This window comes from Polypterus senegalus, chromosome 1 (genome assembly GCF_016835505.1).
Source record: "Polypterus senegalus isolate Bchr_013 chromosome 1, ASM1683550v1, whole genome shotgun sequence".
Lineage (NCBI taxonomy): Eukaryota > Metazoa > Chordata > Cladistia > Polypteriformes > Polypteridae > Polypterus > Polypterus senegalus.
In genome coordinates this window covers 149,789,723-149,809,717 of record NC_053154.1, presented here as the reverse complement: position 1 = coordinate 149,809,717, position 19,995 = coordinate 149,789,723, and the positions used below count along the sequence as shown (strand labels likewise).

Genomic DNA, 19,995 nt, shown 5'->3' with positions numbered 1-19,995 from the left:
GGGTATCTATCTTAATACTACAAACTAAAACAAAATGCTTATTACAGCTTAAAATATGATTTATTATCAACAAAAACACCCACATAGAAACTATACAAATACATTTCTTTAACATACTGTAAACACCGAAAAGTCTTCAGTGAAATAATAGCATTTACTTACCTCATATTAACAAGGTATGCAACAACACATATGATACAATGCAAAGGTTGCATTACTGGTCTCAATACATATCCAGCTGCATGCTTTTAAATTGTCATGTAAAAATCTGGGGTAAGCATAGCAAGCAATAGATAATAACACCAAGAATATGAGTATTTTCTGGGACACATAGCAGGGGCACAATGAGATCTTCTTTATTTAAAATGACTGTGCTCCAATATGAAATAAAAAAAGAAATGTAACCAATTGCATCTCAATTGTTGTAAGCTGCCTTGTATAAACACATCACCCAAACAAATAAATATTAATAAACATTATACTTATTAAAATTACTATTCTCATAGCCATTTACACAAATAGGGGCTACATGTTGTACAGGCAGAACACCTGACACATTTTAAAACTGTGTCATTTACTTAATCACAGGGTGAAGTAGGTTTCGGAAGCACTACAGGTGAGACCATTTCTTCAGCGACACACCATGACAATCTTCACTTCTCCAGCTGTGTATAATGACGGACAGTGGTCTTCTGTACGACCCCATAATTACAGGGCATCCTTGAGCACCATTGAGATGGTTTCTGCTAGGGCCCAACCGATAATATTTCTTCACAGATATACTGGGACAATATTTGCTCTCCACAAATGCATCAGTATCAGTTGAACTGGCATCGATCTTATGATCCTGAAACTCTAAAGCAATACAGGTTTATTTTGTTGTTTTTTCCTAGTGTAAAACACCTCTGTTTGAAATGTCTCTCCCCTTGACTAATCACTAATATGAACAATGAAGGTAAACAAATACAGAGAATGTATAGAGTCATTCATTTTCTTACTGTTATACTTGAAGTTCACAATTTTCCTGTTAAAATTCTGCATTCCATGTTTTTCCAAGTTTTCCCCACTGCCAAAATGGTCGCTGCACAGTCTAATCCTAGTGTGAACAAGGTTTTCACTCTGTAACTATGATCATCTTTGTTTCAAGTGTTGGGTGTTTATCAAGTGAAAAAGAGCAGATGTTTTGGTTTCAAAATGTTACACATTTGTCTCAGTATGCCTCAGTGATTGCTTTACAGAGAATACTTTCACTTTGAGAGTTTGCAGATAAGCATTCTCCACTATTCCAGTGCTTATCATCTTCTGAAAGTGATGTGTAGTTCAGATTGTTATTCAGTTGGATTTTTAAAATGCCCCATCTCTCAACAGGACAGAGTTTTGGCTTTCTAAGACATAGATATTTGCATCCATATTGCAGCGACTGCTTGATAAGAATTTGTAAATAAATACACAGCAACCTGCTGTGCTTGTCCTTAAGCTGGCACCTCCTTCACCCAAAACTTAACTGCAAACAGCCTGCATGTGTCACTCTGGCTCTTGAACAAATCACACTTCATATGCAAATAAGCAGCCCAAAATGCCTGCTTGGACTTGTCAGATAAAGTCGTTTCTTTGTGTCCATCAAAGAGATCATGTTATACATACTTACAAAGCAGATGTCTTTTTGCATTGTATATTTTTATTTATATATTACATAGTCACTACAGGCCCTTTATAATGTGTGAGAAATGCCATTAAATAAGAACGTATATATAACTTCGCAAATTGCAACACTAGTCAAGAAACTGCAGATTCAAGAAAGAAACCTTACACTTTGAAGGACAGGTGACCGTTTTACAATGTATTGAGACATCTGGATCAGCTCATGATTAAAAGTGAGATCTGTTGGCTCCCAAATCCACCTCTGAATGGCTGAAGAAAAACAAAATGAAGACTTTGGAGTGGCCTAGTCAAAGTCCTGACCTGAATCCAATTGAGATGCTATGGCATGACCTTAAAAAGGCGGTTCATGCTAGAAAACCCTCAAATAAAGCTGAATTACAACAATTCTGCAAAGATGAGTGGGCCAAAATTCCTCCAGAGCACTGTAAAAGACTCATTGCAAGTTATCGCAAACGCTTGATTGCAGTTATTGCTGCTAAGGGTGGCCCAACCAGTTATTAGGTTCAGGGGGCAATTACTTTTTCACACAGGGCCATGTAGGTTTGGATTTTTTCTCCCTAAATAATAAAACCATCATTTAAAAACTGCATTTTGTGTTTACTTGTGTTATATTTGACTAATGGTTAAATGTGTTTGATGATCAGAAACATTTTGTGTGACAAACATGCAAAACAATAAGAAATCAGGATAGGGGCAAATAGTTTTTCACACCACTGTAGTTTTTATTCAGGACAATTGCCGTTTTATGTGTCAATAAAATTTCCTAATATTATGACTTATTATCCGTGCCCATATTTTTCTTATTTTATTAAAATACAATCAATCAAATACTAAATTTTTTGCGATGGTCACTCATCTCTTTTTTTAAGCCTACTTTCTTTGCATGTGGGAGTCTGGGAGATAGGCTACTGGAACATTTAAATCAGCTTACCAAACATGTATGCTTTATTTCAGCAATCAGAATATAAAATACCATTTTCGAAATGAAACTGGTAAAGCATCTAAATGACAAAAAGTAAAAAAAAAATTATTCTATGGCAAGCACATTCCTGATTGTATAATATATATTGTAGATTTGAATAATATATATTTCTCAGGGTATATATATACAGTACATGATCACTGGTTCATTCATTAATTTGTTAATCCCCTAAAATATAACTTAGCTCGAACAATTATCAGATGAGAGTGCATAACAGTTTTGTTGTCAGTGAAGTTTATTCTTCATATTTATGTCAACATAAACTAAACTATCTTTATAAGCATCAACAAGTACACACTTGTGCTCAGATGTTTGTGCTTTAGGATCTTCATTTATTTAAAAAAAATAAAAAAAAAAAAAACCCACAAAACTAAGTAAAGACTTTTTTAATTTAAAATTTGTCCAAGAAAACCCAGTACCTTCTGGGGACAAATAAAAGTTTTATCAATACTTGAGCATGTCAGCAATATCAGTCATCTTTGCTTTCCAAATATCAATATTATTATTCATACCGGTTTGGACCCTAGTTTCTGCCATGTGATTCTCTGGAAAGTAAGCAGTTTGCAAGCATTTCCTACGTAAATTCCATTCCACACCAAAGTAGTGTATAGAAAGAGTTATGTATAGCTCAGATGTCCGACTCAACCATAAATCTGAGGTAATGGCAAAGAATCTTGTGTCTTTCAATGCAGCTGGCAACTTTGCCTTATATTCATCATAAAGCTACTGCAGAGAAGCGTGAGAAAAATCTTTGCAGCTAGGAAGTCGAAACCTTGAGTTGAGGACTAAGTTTCCAGAAGCCTTTGTTTTTTGGGAACACACACTGGCATCATGTCTTTTGCCAAGAAATGGGTGACTGCTTTTGTGATGTCTTGATGCCTTTTTGATTCTCTGTTATATAGAGTCATGGCTGTAAACGTCAACACAACAGACTGTTGTCTAGGTACATCTCCACTGCTCAAATGCTTTACTAGCAACAACACTAGAGATTTCTTTCTGACAATCTTCATATTCGACTGAATGGTATCTTTTGAGGTGATGGAATAGATTTTGTATTACCAGTTTTTATAAATACATGGTGATGACATATCTTGCATACTGGGTTAATCTGTGTTTGGTCAGATTTGTGATAACCAAACCACTTCCAAACTTTTAATTGTGAGTAATCTATCTTTGATATTATCTCTTCAGTCTGTGGCAAAGGTAGAAGCAGGGAAACCTTCTCAGCTTCACTTGCCGGTTGGTCTTTTCACACCAGCTCTCATCATACTCACAACCATGTTATTAATAATTACAGCATGTGTAATTCATGGGGATGTACAGCACTTCAAATCACACAGGACTCAGTGCTGTTCTGATGATTCACCAAGCCTATGTGCTGCATGACAGGCAGCAAGCCCTGCCTACTTCTTTATACATTAGACAGGTGAAAAATGTTTTATCAAATTCTATACCCTAAGCTCTTTATCATTACTGAAAAAATACTTTTCACAAATAAATAAATAAATAAAGATTGTTTCATCGCCAAGCACTACGAAGGAGGATAATGCTCTTTTAAATTTACAAAAACTAGTCTGATAAAGAGGGTGCTCCTTTCCAGGTTAAGCTATCTGTTAGGAATCATCGAAAACTACTGTACTTCATACGAACAGTGGGCTTTCATTTGTGTCTGTTAGTCTTGTTCTGTGTAATATACAGTATTTTCAAAGGCACCCTTCTATCTAATAACCAATATTAAAAACAACAACACACTTGGCTATATACACTGTTTTCGGATTCTTCAGAGAGAATATATGTTAGCTGTTTTTATTTAGAAAAAATTTTTATGCCAATTAAAGAAAACCAAAATAATTGTTTACTATTTTCTTTCTAGCTCTGGACAGCCAACATTATCTCATTTGTTTTCCTTATTTTTGTCATACCTAGTAATAGGGCATATCAACTGAAGCATCACTACACACAAATGATCAAGATGCAATCAAGACGACAGTTTTTGCAAGTGATAGCATCAATAAAGAAGAGCAGAGCTGGGAGTAATACAACAGTGTGTCCTTCTCCCATAAGAATGTAACAAATTAACATGTACATTTTATTTGCCAACAAAAGTGTAAACAATGACCTAAAAATAAATGTATTAAAAGAAGATGAAAATAAGCTTTACGAGTATTCATCATGATAGCTTATCAAAATGATTACATGTAAGTTAATTTGATGGTGTTCAAAAGGTGTTTTTCTGTAGCCTAATAGACACCGTTATATTTTAAACAATTTTCACACAGCTTATTTATTTGGGTTGCTTTTTCATAATTTTGAAGCAAGGAATAAAGTAATCTAGAACATTCTTCTCTTGTGCTAATAGCTATTGGAATTATTTACAATTCCCCATGACCTCGTCTAGAAGAGAGCAGATATCAAAGAAATGGACAGTCATTACTACTAAGACAAATCTTATACTATTAGGGACCTGCTTGTTTGGCAGGTTATTTGTCCCAGTGGTATAGTGAACTTTTTTTTTTTTTTTTTTGAAGGTCAGTGACAAGGCTATAACTTCTATTTTAATTAATAAAAAATAATATATATATATTTCATGAAATTTATCATAGGTCTAACAGGAACTATTAGTGTTCTAACACAAACCCACACACTTATGTAGATTTAGACATGAGGAAATAAAAACAGCACAAATTATCTATTGTAAATATGTTCCATCAATAACTTGGCCTCATTTATCTATCTTAAATGTTTCCCTGCATAAGTGATACAGGGAAGTTGTTGTATTTGAATGGTAAGAATGAGTACAAGTGAGTATGTCACATGGGAACAAAAAAATCCTCCAGCTAGGTTGTAGATCTCTTGCTAAAGAAAGTTCTACGTACAACACCGCATGGACGACAGCAATATCTTCAATTAGTAATCTGTGCTGTATGTTCAGGATTAAATAAATACAAATAACAGCAGGGCTTGCAGTGGCAACAGGAAAGATGATTCTTCTCCATTCCCAGCAATAGTCAATAGCTCCTCTGAGAAATTCAACATGCTCTAAGCAAGGGGAGAAATGTAGCCCTTTAATTCTATGCACGTATGCAGAAATTGTGCTAATTGTGCTCTACTTCAATACTTTCTAAGATGGTCCGACTCTTCAAGATGTCAAAAGTTTGTTTTTTTTGTTTTTTTTCATACATAGCGTATGATCACAGATGAGGATGAAGACTGGTACCACAGCACTACATGACTCTTTTAGTTATTCTCACTCAAGATCAGGTGCCTGGGTTTTATGAACTCCTAAGGCAGCTGTGTGTTGCACAAATCCATTCACTCACAACAAACACTTTTATGGAGGAAATCTGTGACTTGATCATTTAAATGCAAAGACTATGTCAAATTAAATTAGAAAGGCACTATTCAAAGTATTAGCGACTTGCAGGAAAACTACAAAAGTAATAGACTGAAACCCACTTGAGCATTTAGTTCACAAACTCTAAAAACAGTGCCCAGTCTAAATATCTGAAAAGTATATATATGCAAATATATAAATGTATTTTGCACGATATTGCAAAACTCCAACTGTATAATAAAAAATTCTGAAGCAAGTATTATCAATAGCTGCAACAGCCTTTCCTGCAAGGTAATTAAAAGAGATCAACAGAACCCCAATAAGAAACACATTATCAGTAAAGCAATACTTTCCAACCTCCAACATTAGCTTTTGCTTATTCATGGCAAATAAAATTTCACTCCAACTTTCCAAAAGTCAACTTCAATTACAGAGGACCAGATTGCTATTCATGAACATTATTTAATGGCTTTGCACATACTTCCAATGTTCACACAGTAGCTGGAAAATGTCATGTGTGTGTTTTTGCACATGCAATTTAGGGTTATTCTGTATTATTTTATTTATTTAAATTTTCAACATGATTTTGGTTACAATATTGTGGTACCATTTTGATTAAGGTTTTTTCAAAGGCAACTCCATTTTGTGTTTTTTTTTTTTTTGCAGGCACCATGATATTGTTTGTGGTTATGATGTCTGATGCTTGTCACGTGATCAAGGGTGCTGAGAAGAGTGATATCTTCACACTATGTCTATTTAAGATGGCAACATGGAATGCTCAATACCCTGGCTTTGGATCATTCTTACACTCAATTGTATTAGATTTAATGTAAGAAATATTTAAACCAAGGACTACTTTCCAGATACTGTTTTGAAATTTTTGATTGGTTTTCTCATTTCCCTCCATGTAGACCTCAGCCTGGCTTTTAACTTCTTAGTAGTGCTGGGTGGTATGACCAAAATTCTATATCACGGTATTTTTCAAAATTATACCGGTTTCACGGTATTCAATGGTATTTTTTTCCCCATGCATGAGTTAACTACATTTTCCACTGCAATTACTGCAGTAGACTGGCTAACCTATTCCACTGTCATGAGAACTGTACATTGTACAAAAAAACATTTTGATGTACACACAAGTATTAATACTGGTTTGCATGGCCCCATAAAGTGATAGTTTTCAAGGAGGGGGCACTAATGAGGCACTAAGAGAAGGAATCACATTGCATGACAGTTGCAGTCAAAATATAGAACCTTTTTATTGAACAAATTTTGCAAAAAAACTTCAACTAAAACTTTGACAACATATTGTCAACCATACAAAGAGGCATTTAGACTTAGTAAAATATCCAGAGGTGCTTGTCAAAAGTTGTATTGCACTGAACATGTCTCAGAAAAGGAATAAATAGTAAATATTTTTTGTAAACTAACTACACTTTCTGTTAATGTTAACACTCTCTGTCCACTGACATGTTAAAGTGACTTTTTAAACAATTTTACCATCATTAAACTGCATAAAATTTAAACTAATAATTAATAATAATAAAATAAATAATAGTGCAACTTCCAGTAATAATACTATTACTTCAAAACGTCAAGCCCAGGTACATTACACAGCATTCAGAAAAATAAAATAGAACAAGTGCAACTTGGTAATGACATCTTTACCAACTGAACCGTCATTAAGGCAAATTGCAAATTGCATATGGACCTTGCTTCAAGCTAAGCTATATACATAAATAATAAAACTGCAACCTGCATTTATAATAATATTTGTGGTATAGTGGGTCCGCAGCTTCCAAAAAAAAAAAAAAATAAAGGTCAGTTTTTAAATCCAGTTCGCCGTGTCCGTCTCCGTGGGCACGATTGCATGGCCACAGGGAGTTGATGAGGTGATTGGGGCGAGTCGCACCCAATCATTCTCAATTGCTTCATTGGCTTACTGCGGCACGTGAATAAGGCACTATGCCCATGGAGACGTATATTTATTGGCCAGCAGGATAGGGGGAAGGAAAAAAGAAAACAGAGAACACAACGAGGTTAAAGAAGGGAAAAGGCAGTCATGGGAGTTGATCCAGACACCAGGAAGGTGAAGGCAGTGTGAGCTGGGGCTGGCAGGCTGAGACGATGTAGGGGCTGGTTCACCCCACTGACTAAGCGTGTAGAGTGGGGCAAGTGAAATGTAAGACCTCCCTATTGGATCTGAGGAGTGACTAAGTGAGCGCGAAGGAAGACGGGAGGTGTGCCGATCTCGGACAGTCTGGCTGCGCATTGTGGCAGCAGCTAAGACAGGGGTTGGCAGAAAGCAGTTCATGTTGCAAAGGCTCCACCAGCAACACCAGTGAAGGGTGAGTCGTGGAGACAGAAGGTGGTGTGCTACGATCGGGCGAGGAGAGAGACTGCATTTTAACCTCTTATTTTAACGGACTTATTTATTATGGATTTATCCCCACGTTTCACTGGTTTTATGGATTTGCTATTTATTTGGCTACTGTATTTTTCTGAACACTGCACAATGGACACTTTTGGTTTTACTTTTGACTGTTTTTAACCAAAGCACTTGAGCTCCTTCCACCATCCCCTGGCTTCAATGAGATTTCTTAGCTCATCTCGGTCATAACTATCGACAGTGTTGTTCAATAGACGCCAATGTGGGAAGAGGGAGTCTGTAGAGGTCCAGCATCGTCACACTATTACACAGTAACCAGGTACATTACACAGTATTAAAATAATAATAATAATAAAACAAGTACAACTTGGCTTTCAGTATTACCTAGTAGTATAGAAACAGTATTCACACATTTGAACATACTATAATGGTCCACATCAGACCTTTTAAAATCAAAGTATCTTCAGACAAGAGACATGGCACCTTTTTTTAATCAAAAGTTCTGTGCCATTATGTTCAACTTGATCGTCTGCTACAGCTTCCATTTAGGAATGTTCTCAGTCAATTTTCACCGCTCAATACCTCCACTAACGCATGTACTCCGTCGCATGCCTGTTGAGCGGTGCAGCAGTGAAAAAGGTCCCCCCTTAAACAGTTTCCCGTTGCGCCACGTTCCAAACGTTGTTTAGGCTATTTAAACCGGTGTTCCAGTATAAGAAAAATCCATATCATAACAAAAATAAAACATTTTTTTGGTATGAACAGGTATACCGCCCAGCATTACTTCTTAGCCATTGATTTCTTGCTTTGGAAAAAAAATAAAAAGCTTAGTGACTTGCTGTTACTCCAGAAATGTGTCTCTGTGTCTAAGCTGTAGACAAGCCTATCTTTTGTTCTCATATTGACACATCATAGGAGTTCATTTTTGAATCTCTTTTTTTCTGACCTTGTCATTTTACACTAATTTGTAAAGGGTAATGAAATAAAGGTATAAGGCTTCTGTCAGCACGGTCTTGAAGCTCACTGGGTTATGATCATAGAAAGGCACAACTTTCAGCCTTACCTTTATCTTCAGACCAGTGAAGATAAAACAGATGAACACAAGAAGTTAACCATGATTATTAGAATTTTTCTTACCACCTAATGCAAAAGCAATCTGGCTCTTGTTGGTATGCGGTTTTGTCTACTTTTTAATTTTCTTTATAGCAACTAATACCATAAACGAATTTTCATCTGGTATGAAAGCAGATTTTCTTTAAAGCAGGAATAATGAAAGACGCACAGGATCACTCAAACCATACTCCTGATATTTACTGTGGTAACACTCTAATACCACACAATCAAACCAAATTCTCCTGACCACCCATCAACAGCAGTAATGTTTCTCTGATGAACTTTAAATGCACGATGTAAAAGACAAACTATTTTTTACGTTAAATAAAATTATTATTATGTTTATTATTTGTTAAACGCTAAAATAGGAAGTGTTACTACAAGTACACCAGACTACATAAACATTAAATATTAAATGCAGTTGTTTGCAATGATTAAAAGAAAATTTACATTTCATCATTTTTGTTAGATTGTAATCATCAAGGATTTACATGCAATATCAATGAATCTTCTTGGGGAGAATTAAATACTGCTTAGTTTGACTATTTTAAATTGTTTTAAATCAGCATTAAAATATTACAGATAAGCTGTAAATTAGAAGCTATCCTTGACTTGCACCCAGTAAAAATCAGAAAGGCTATGCAATCATTTTGAAGGTTGAAAAGCTTTGAATTTTTAATGCAAATACTTAATCTTACACAAGGGACTCCAAAGGCAGTAGTTACTACAAATTTGGAGTGCACTGTATCCAACTGCTGACAACATTTCTCCATTGAGAAAAATAAATAATTGCATTTCTCCTGGGGGGATAAGATTGCCTACTTTGTGCAAAAGATTTTCAGAAAAAAAGTGAGCCTCTCTAGCTATTAGCTATTTACATATGCTGAAAAATTCAAATGGAGCCAAAAAGAAAAGAAAAACAAACTATCAGCTCATAAAAATATTTTCTTGCTATTTGTTATATGTTTAGATCTGGCATAAGCCTGATGATTGGAGTTTATGTCTGCCCTGTGCCTCCAATACAGAACTCAAGATTAGAACATGCTTGTGCCAGTTACATCCACACTTACATTAAATGGGGAGACAATAAAAATGAAAGATAACACACTTTCATGTTATACTTGTTAAATTATGTACTTGCAGTTTATAGTTCTTCAATTCTAGACTATTAGTGTACCATGTTAGCATTTAGACAAGTACTCAAAGAAAATGAAGCATGCTTATGAAAATCATTTCCACTTGGCAAACTACTTTCTTGTCTCTAGCGTTCCTCACTTTATAAGATTAACAACAAGGCCACCCAAGTACTCCTGTTCTATGGTAAACTTGTTTTTTTTTGCCAAATCCTTCTAGATATAGGGTCTAAAAAAGACAGGGATGCCTTCTCATACTAAATGAAGGAAAACAACAAAAATTAAATATTTTAATGACTATTCAATCTGGCCAGAAAATACAGGTCTACCTATTCTATTTTCTAGAGCTATTTACAGTGCTCGTAATAATTATTAGGCACAGTATCGAGGTTTTTAATACAATTATTTTAAAATAAAAATTTGATTCCATATAATCACAATATGAATATTTTAAAAAATACACATATAAAGAAAGGAAGCATGGGTTTCCTCCCAAAGACCTGCAGGTTAGGCAGACTGGCGATCCTAAATGGGCCCGTGTGTGTGTGTGTATATGTTTGCCCTGTGATGGGCAGGCACCCTGTCCAGAGTTTGTTCCTGCCTTGCATTATATGCTAGCTTGGATAGGCTCCAGCTGCCTCCACAACACTGTTCAGGACAAAATGGCTTAAAAAATGACTGATATATGTAAAGATTATGTGTGTTTGTGCATATACTACACATGCACACACTCTACTTATACAGACAGACATGCTTTATGTATTTAGGAATGTATATATTTTTTTCTTCTTCCACCATTTTGTCCAGCTATTTAAGGAAAAAAAAAACATTCAAGCTGTTTATATAATCAAAGAAAAAAAACACAGCACCATACAAAAAAAAAAAAAAAAAAAGACCACGTTTTAGTAGACAAAAGATTGATTATTTAAAAGGCTGAAAGGATAAAACAACAAATGTTTCTCACCTACAGTAGCTACTAAAAGAAACTTTATCATGTACATATCAAAAACTTTTACCCCTGCTGTTTTCAGAATATATTACAGGAAGAAAGTATTCTCACCAATTCAAAAAGCACTGCATTTCATGTACAGGTACTATTCAAACCTACAGTAATTATCAATAAGATATATCTATAAAAATCCACCCAACCCTTCAAGCAACTTAAGGGTCTTAAAAAGCGACATATCCCTGTTGCTATATGACCAGCTAATCCAATATACCTTACTTTAGGACGTGGTCAGCCTTGTCAGGATGGCAGTTTAAGACTGGCAGCGCACAGAACACGGCCCTTCTGTCCTATTGCCAAATGTTTTGCTTAGCTGAAGCCAAGAAAAATTAAACTCTGCATACTAAAAAAAATGTATACAAAAATAAAATGTTTTGATGACATGAGAAATAACCTGCTGAGTAAAAGGATGCAGAAATGAAAGTACCATCAAGAGATTGGTATTAATAGGCATGCAAGAACATGTTGCCACTACATGTACACCATGTACTGTATGCTATGGCATTAATCACTAGGGGGATGTGGGTGCACGTTATGGTACTGATCAAGAAATGAATGTTGTGTGGTTTAGCAAATCTTTAACTTGTTTATGTGTTATTTCCCCATGGATAAAAATATCAACATGGTATTACTTAACTGTTTTAGACTGGAAATCTTGGTTAAGACTGGGGCTCTTCTACTGGTAATAACATCTGTCTTATTGATGGAAACAACTTTACTGTAAAAAGTTCAGAGGTTTGTCATCATAAGTGAGCTTCAAATATACTCTGGTTGTGCTTTCCATGTTGCCACTGCCTCCTTGGAATAAAGGATGTATGCCAAGCCAGCACTTCCTTCTTAATGCATTATGAGTTCAGCTAATGAGGAAAGAAAGTGTCCAGAATCATGATGCAGATGGCAAAAAACAGGATTTAGTAGGCATGACTTCCAAGAAAAATGCTGAACACTTTGATTAACGACAGTGAATTTAAGGATACCTAGATGTATATGGAGAAACTGTTGAATGAGGAGAATGAAAGGGATAATGAGGTTTCCTGTAAGACAATAGGACTGAGCTTCAAGTATTTGAAAGTGGAGGTTGCAAGAGCACTGAAAATTTAGGTAAACCAGTGGATCTAACTAGATAGGTGATGGAAATGTTGAAGCAGCAGCAGGATCTGGAGTTGAATGGTTTACAAACTTGTGCAACATAATTTTGTGTGAAAGGAAGATTCCAGTAGGGATATGAGGCATGTAGAAGAGAGTGTATGGTTGTGTGGTAAAGGTGTTGTGAGAAATGCATGGTTTGATGGAAGTGGAAGCATAAAAATAATGTACTGATTTGAAGAGAATAGACTGCAAGAGTGATCACTTTTTTCTTTCTTTCAAAATATGTGAGACGTTGCAGAATGCTGAAACAGTAAGTATAAATTTAGAAATCAGCAAAAGAGTTCTTGTTCTTAAAAACTGCATTGAAGAAATTCTGATAGCTGTACTACATTCTGATTTAAAAGGCATCTTTTTGGCATTTAATGGCAATATTCATGAATGCTAGTAAAAAATAGTGTGCTCTATGGAAGTGAGATATGGCTATTTGAAAGTGGAACCTGAAACCATGCTGGAAAGAACAGAGTGGAATTAGAAAGGGAAGATGTATAGTGAGTTATAAAGAGTTGGTGGGTAGGTTAGAGGTGTTGTGCTGAAGACAAACAGATGCATGAAGAGTGAAAGGCCAAGGATAACCGAGTGAAGAGGTGCACCATGATGGAGGTGGAAGAGATCAGCAAAGATGGAGACATAGAGAAAAGTGGTGTCAGTTGATTTAAAAAGCACATTAATTATCATGGAGAATAGAGGAAAAAGACCTTAGGGCACCCAGCTAACATGGATAAATCTGCGTAACACCCATTAAATGATATTGATGCAGGACTATTATAATATTTTATAATATAATATTTTCCTACTGTCTTCTCAAGCTCTTAAGCTTAAGAAAAAGTATTATCCAAGTTACGGAATCAAATTATTCCAATATATAATATAGAAAGTTGTTTGTGTATGTTGTAATAAACCCACAAAACAATCAAAAGCAATGGTCTATGACTGGTCATTTATACTACATGTTACAGCTGTGAGTAAAAGTCAAGAAATAAATTGGGTGTGTGATAGCTTTTGTTTATGCATTGTTATGCACAAGTGTCTGTGGGAGTGCATGGGAACATATTGGTCGATGTGGATTAAGAAGTTTTTTACTAAGAAAACGTCTCCTTCAAAAAAAAAAAAAAAAAAAAAACTTCACAATTTTGACTATATTCAGAACAACACATTTGCTGAAGGACTTGAAACTACACTGGATTTGTAAGTAGTCCATATACTATAACTTTGAAGCATTGCGGTGTGGAGTTTTACAGTTAATGCCTCACGTGTTCAGTTCCCTATATTAGTTTTCTGAGCAGTACTCTTTAAATCTCAATTTAGAGTACCAGCAACATTTCTTGGCATACCAGGAACTACTGTTACGCTGTACCTGCACCTCTCGAAGTCTCATGTGAGGTTGACCCCTTCAATCGAATGTCACTGTATAATGCCACTGGGTTGCAAGCACATGAGGGAAAAAAATCCTTTTCATCTACGTACTTGTTCATGGTTAGTAAAACCTAAGACTCCAAATTTAAAGAAACCTAGTCTGGTGTTTGTAAGAATCCCGATATATGCCTGTGTACACCAGCAAGTTTTTGGTGGCTGGGTGCGTCCCACATGGTCACGTCAGACTGAGCCCAAACATTGCTAATGGAATGACCGTGTCAACTCACTAGTCAAAATGTGAAGGGTAAGGTAATAGGTAATAGTGTGATGTTAATACAATTTAAAAACAAATGTTTTAAAGTGGGTGGCACGGTAACGCAGAGGTAGCGCTGCTGCCTCACAGTTAGGAGACCCGAGTTCGCTTCCCAGGTCCTTCCTGCATGGAGTTTGCATGTTCTCCCCGTGTCTGCGTGGGTTTCTTCCGAGTGCTCTGGTTTCCTCCCACAGTCCAAAGACATGCAGATTAGGTGCACTGGCAATTCTAAATTGTCCTTCGTGTGTGCGTGTGTCCTGTGGTGGGCTGGCGGCCTGCCCAGGGTTTGTTTCCTGCCTTGCGCCCTGTGTTGGCTGGGATTGGCTCCCAGTGACCCTGGGACCCAGTGACCGTGACCCTGTAATTAGGATATAGCAGGTTGGATAATGGATGGATGGATGTTTTAAAGTAATATTTTGTGGTTAAAAGAATGTATAAAAATGTGATTTTTTTTACTCAAAATCAAATAATAGTACATTTGCAAAGAAAGTCTGCTTATTTAAATACTGTTCAGCTAAACAGAATTTCCCGTTTGACTAGATTAAGAAGGGTGGAACAAAGGCACTACAATGAAAAAAGAACAGAAAAATGAAGAGGAGAAAGGTAATACTATTAGGGCAATAACCAATAATTTAAAACTTTGGATAGCTTACTAAGAAGTGGATATAAGCACATCTTCCCCCTGCTCAAAGAAGATGTGGAGAGAGGAAGAGAGAGACAAAAAATAAACAAGAGTCTTATTTGAAGAACTGCAGTGTTTGGTCTTGTGTCCAACTCAGCAATTAGGCATTCATGCTAACAGACCATGCACAAAGACTGCCAGAGGAAATCTCTTACTGACATGGGATAACCACAAAGCAGCCAGTTTATGAGCTGAGACCAAAAAGAAACTTTTGGTTTACTCATGCCACCGCTGCTTTTGATGTCAGTATAGATATGCATATGAAGGAAAGAACCTTAATACACACAATGAATTATGGTACTGACTCATTTATACCGCAAGGATTTTTTTCCCCCACCACTGCCCCCAGGGCTAATTTGAAGGTGACAACATGAACTCTACTAAGTACACATATTTTACTTAATAAATACATTTCTCTGCCAAAAATCTGAGATGGTCACAAATGGATCTTCTACCATAACCACAATACGAAGCAAATCTCAAAATCAAAAAAATAAAATGGTTCACTCAAGATATAATTTTCTCACTTCTTGTAACCACTATGTCATACAAGGTATGAATTGAAGAGTGCAGTCCATTAGCAAAGACAAAAGGAAAACAAGGATGTGGAAACTACTGCTTTCCAACTTTAACACAAAATTTTTTGCAAAAAAGGAACATTTTTTTGACATTATTGTATAAGAACTAGGGGGCGCAGTACAAGTCAGCCACTTCGCATTTCTGGCGCACGCGTTGTGGAAAGGGGGGGGCAGAAGACACGTTAAAGATGCGGTCAGATCAGCTGCTGGCTTGCTGCTGCTGCCAAGCTGCGTGTTCTGCTTGTTGCACTGTGCGTCAATCATTAAAAGCCTGCACAGCAGCAGAAAATCCCATATCGTCTCCTTCCACGCCTTCCAAGATTTTGTTTTATAATATAAAGATATAATAGCCTTTCTTCCTTCACCCAACTTTCTAGTATAAATAAAGCTCTTCATCTGTGTCTTACTCAGTTTCAGTTGCCTTTTGTTTAACTATATGAAGGGTGCCAATAATTCTTTGAAGATATTCTATCCTAAAATAAAAATCTTTATCCAGAAGAAATTCCCATGATTTCAATATATTTGTTTCCGAATAAAAACTTGCACTTTTTAAAAATCTTTGAAATAATAGAGGTTCTTCTGCACATCTGAATGTAAAAAAAAACGCATTGTCTTCTAAAGCTTCTTTTTCAGTTGTGCAGATGGTACTGCAGATATTTGTATGTTTAGTGGATTGTCAGATTTAATGAAACATGTTTTGAGCTGCTTCAAATTATCAAATTAAATCAACTGGTTTAGAAGGTTAAGATCATCTTTGTGTAGTCTGGTGAACATGGAAAGAATGTGCAATGTTTCCCAAAATTCTCCCATTTATTCCCCTATTTCTTAGCTTAATTTGCAGGTTTTAACAGGACTGGTGCAAGTGTGTGAGGCTGTGTGCCACACTCCCAATAATGTTATCGAAAAATTCAATGTGATGCTGATGTATGGTGTGATGTGAATATCATTTAAAACACTAGAATTACCAGAGCCTATGAAAAAACTCGTAGATCCGTCCCACTTTAAATCGCTTCACACCTCTCCATCAGTGTCTTTTGTCCTGTAAATGTATCGATAAGCAGCAACAGCCAGCAGCCTACTATCACATCCCCCCACCGCCAAGTTTTCGTAGCTCAAGTCTGTTTACCTGCTGTGGTGATATGGGTCCACAGCTCGTTGAGAAAAGGCCATTCATTTTTAATAAATAATCGATGTGCTCGCGGCTTAGCGAGGGGACGTTGGGCCATAGTGAGCCGCGGGGCGATCCGTAGGGTGTGGGCGTTTCTCACCTAGTGCACAGGTGAGGAACTGCCCACATTCATGATTGTCCCGTGGCTAATGCTGCAGCTGCTGTGGCCCTCGTCATTTTAAAAAGAAGCGCGAGTCGGTTTTAAAGGGGGGAGAAACGATCGGAGAGTGAAAGGAAAGGAGAGGACGGAGGTTATCGGGAGCAGTAGAGGAAGCAGGTCGGTGAGAGAGAGCGCGAAGCGGCGGACGTGCGGCGAATGGCGCTTCGTGGACAGCTGCGTGGAAGCTGGGTGTTAGGCCGACACCCAGGCGTTTGTGTTGATGTCGCTCCCGCTGAGCGATCAGGTAGCGGGAGTGACCAGGGAAGGCGACTGGCCGCATGAAGGCCATGGGAAGGCAGCGGAAGTCGGGAGACTTGGTGGTGGGAATCCCCAACGTGAGCGACCTGGCCGTTGTGGGAAACCAAGTTCTCCGGGACTGGGATGAGTGCCATACCGAAGCCAGGGATCGGGAGGTCTCCAGTCTCGCGCGTGTGTTTCAGGAGGGCAGCTGCAGAGAGCGTCTTGCCTGCTGCTTGGCCCAAACGGGATTAGCAGGTGAGACGCTAACAAACGCTAACAAATGATGCACCGGATTTGTTTGTTGTTGTTTTAAAGACTGCTTCCACAAGAAGATTTTAACCTCTGGTTTTAAGGATGTGTTTGTTTTTCTATTTATTGATTTTAACCTCCTCGTTTTCATTTAATGGATTATTTATTTATTTATTGAAGAACTTGGAGTACTGCACTATTTATGAACACTGTTTTTGTTTTGTTGATTTTTAATAAAAGCACTATTGCACTTTTTGCACCACCCCTTGCTCAATTGTTTATTTGCCTCCACTGACTAGCTCACTCGGAAACATTATCGACGGTGTTGGGTTCAAGTGCTTCCAATAGCAATGGGAGTGTGGATCCAGAACCCACATCGTCACACCTGCGTGTCAGTTGCTTAGAGTTGTATAGAGTGAGAAGTCAAGCAAAATGACACCTTTTATAAATAGTACTATATTGTTATTTGGAACATGTCCATTTCATGTGTGTTCCGTGTCTACAACGATCTTTGTAAACACATCGTTAAAACAGAAACGGTTTTCATGTTTTAGTAATAATTGACAAAATGTAGACATGAAGTATATAATGTGTGAAGCCTGAATTCCAAATATCAAATAAACACTTTCATAAAAGGCACAAATGAAAGTTTTTATTCTAAAATAGTAAGAATAAGAGCAGCTCACTTCTCAAGTTGTCTGGGGTTGAACCCGTGAAGTTTTGATTACCAGTCAACAGTTGATACCGTTGCGCCACCGAAGCGGTCATAGCAAATGCGTGTCAATGTCGCACCCTAACGCAGGTTCTTCTTTTTCTGCAGAAAATGATGTGTGGTAGTAGGCTGCTGGCTGCTTATTGACACATTCACAGGACAAAAGACGCTGATGGAGAGGTGCGAAGCGATTTAAGGTGGGACGGATCTACGAGTTTTTTCGTAGGCTCTGGTAATTCTAGTGTTAATGAAAAAATGAGCTTCAGAAGTGACAAGTAGCAGACAACATTTTATATATGAATATAAGCATTCAAAGTGGACTTCCGAAAAATATTTATAGCCACTTTGTGCAAAGCAGGGAGCTGTTTTACGCAACAGGTACATTTAATTGTTAACATGAGAGCAGGTTTCCTAAATCAACATTAAAAATAACAGCATAAAATCACCAAAACCATCTGTAGAAAAAGTCACGCACACACAAAACTGTGGAAAAAGTGATTTGAGATTATTTAACTATTTAGCTAAGAGTTCTAAATGAACCCTATGATGAAGGAAAATATTTTATTTTTGATATGAGGCTTAGAAATATACCTGTAATATTGTTCAACAACCTCTGGAAAAGTGTCATTCACATAAAATTAAATTACATACCTAACAATACCTTTGATGCTGCAGAGCAAGAATTTAAATTTCAGCAAATTTTGTTTAGTAATAAAATATATAGTGTCAGAAGAGCTACTTACTTTGTTTGATTAATCTCTTGTCTGCCACCAAGACATTCTCTGCATCCACAACAATCACTTTGCCATCACGAGATCCAACTGCAAAATTGTCAAAGCTAACGTCAAGTAGGTAGAGGGCAAACTCAAAATCATTGTTTGTAAGCTGCTCTGCAATCTCCATTAGCTGCATGGCAAGATCTACTCGCTTCTCCCATGGAGCATTGAAAAAGGTCCAAAGCTCTTCTCCAACATAGTTTACTGCAACCATTCGCCCACAGGCTCCGAGATATTTTGCAAAAGGCCAGCCTTCATCAGATGGAAAACTCTGCCAAAAGAGAGAAAAAAAAATTACAGATAAAACGGCACTGTGAGATTTATGTGAACAGATCATACTGAAGTAAAAATAAATAAATGCATATATAAATGAATAGATGTTCTATATAAACAAAGGCTGCATTTGAAAAACACTATACCATTGAGCCGAGTAAAAACAAATTCTAGATGAAAAATTAGCTGGCTAACATTAGTATAATATTTACCAAACTGCAATCCACAAAAAGAAATTAAAGGGCCACAAAGGACGCTGTTAACAGTAGGCAGGATAACAACTGTGGTAACTGCATATGTTTTGTTAGGAACCAGACAAGGAGCCTATGTTTTATGTATTATTTACTTAGGGATACTGTGGTAATGACTAATTAATCGTAGATATTAAGACCATGAATTTTTAAAGCCTTCATATATAATGTTGGCAAAATAAGCTTACTTTCTAAATCAGACAATGAAAAACAAATTATTTATATTAGGGAAAATAAACTTTAATTTTTGAGAGTTTAAAATGATTAAATTTCAAAGTATGCTATTTGTTTAATAATGTCTAATAACATACTCTTAAATGAGTACGGGATGGCCTATAACAGTGTTCGAAACTGCAGTCCATTTAAAAAAATATTTTAACCATATGTGATTTAATTCCTCTTTTAGTATTTGAAATGGCCAAGAGGTTAAGAAATATTTCAAATGAACAAATTAAGAATGAGGATTTTTCAG

The 19,995-nt window shown here is 36.6% G+C and overlaps 1 protein-coding gene across 3 annotated transcripts in view; it reads right to left on the bottom strand.

Annotated features, from left to right (window-relative positions):
• The window catches only part of dipk2ab (divergent protein kinase domain 2Ab), a 103,084-nt gene that overhangs the window by 21,841 nt on the left and 61,248 nt on the right, over positions 1-19,995 (bottom strand). For all 3 annotated transcript variants that reach the window (XM_039760529.1, XM_039760525.1, XM_039760520.1), the window contains exon 3: positions 18,967-19,270. In XM_039760529.1, the coding sequence (XP_039616463.1) occupies positions 18,967-19,270 (304 nt within the window). The remainder of the gene's footprint in view (positions 1-18,966; positions 19,271-19,995) is intronic.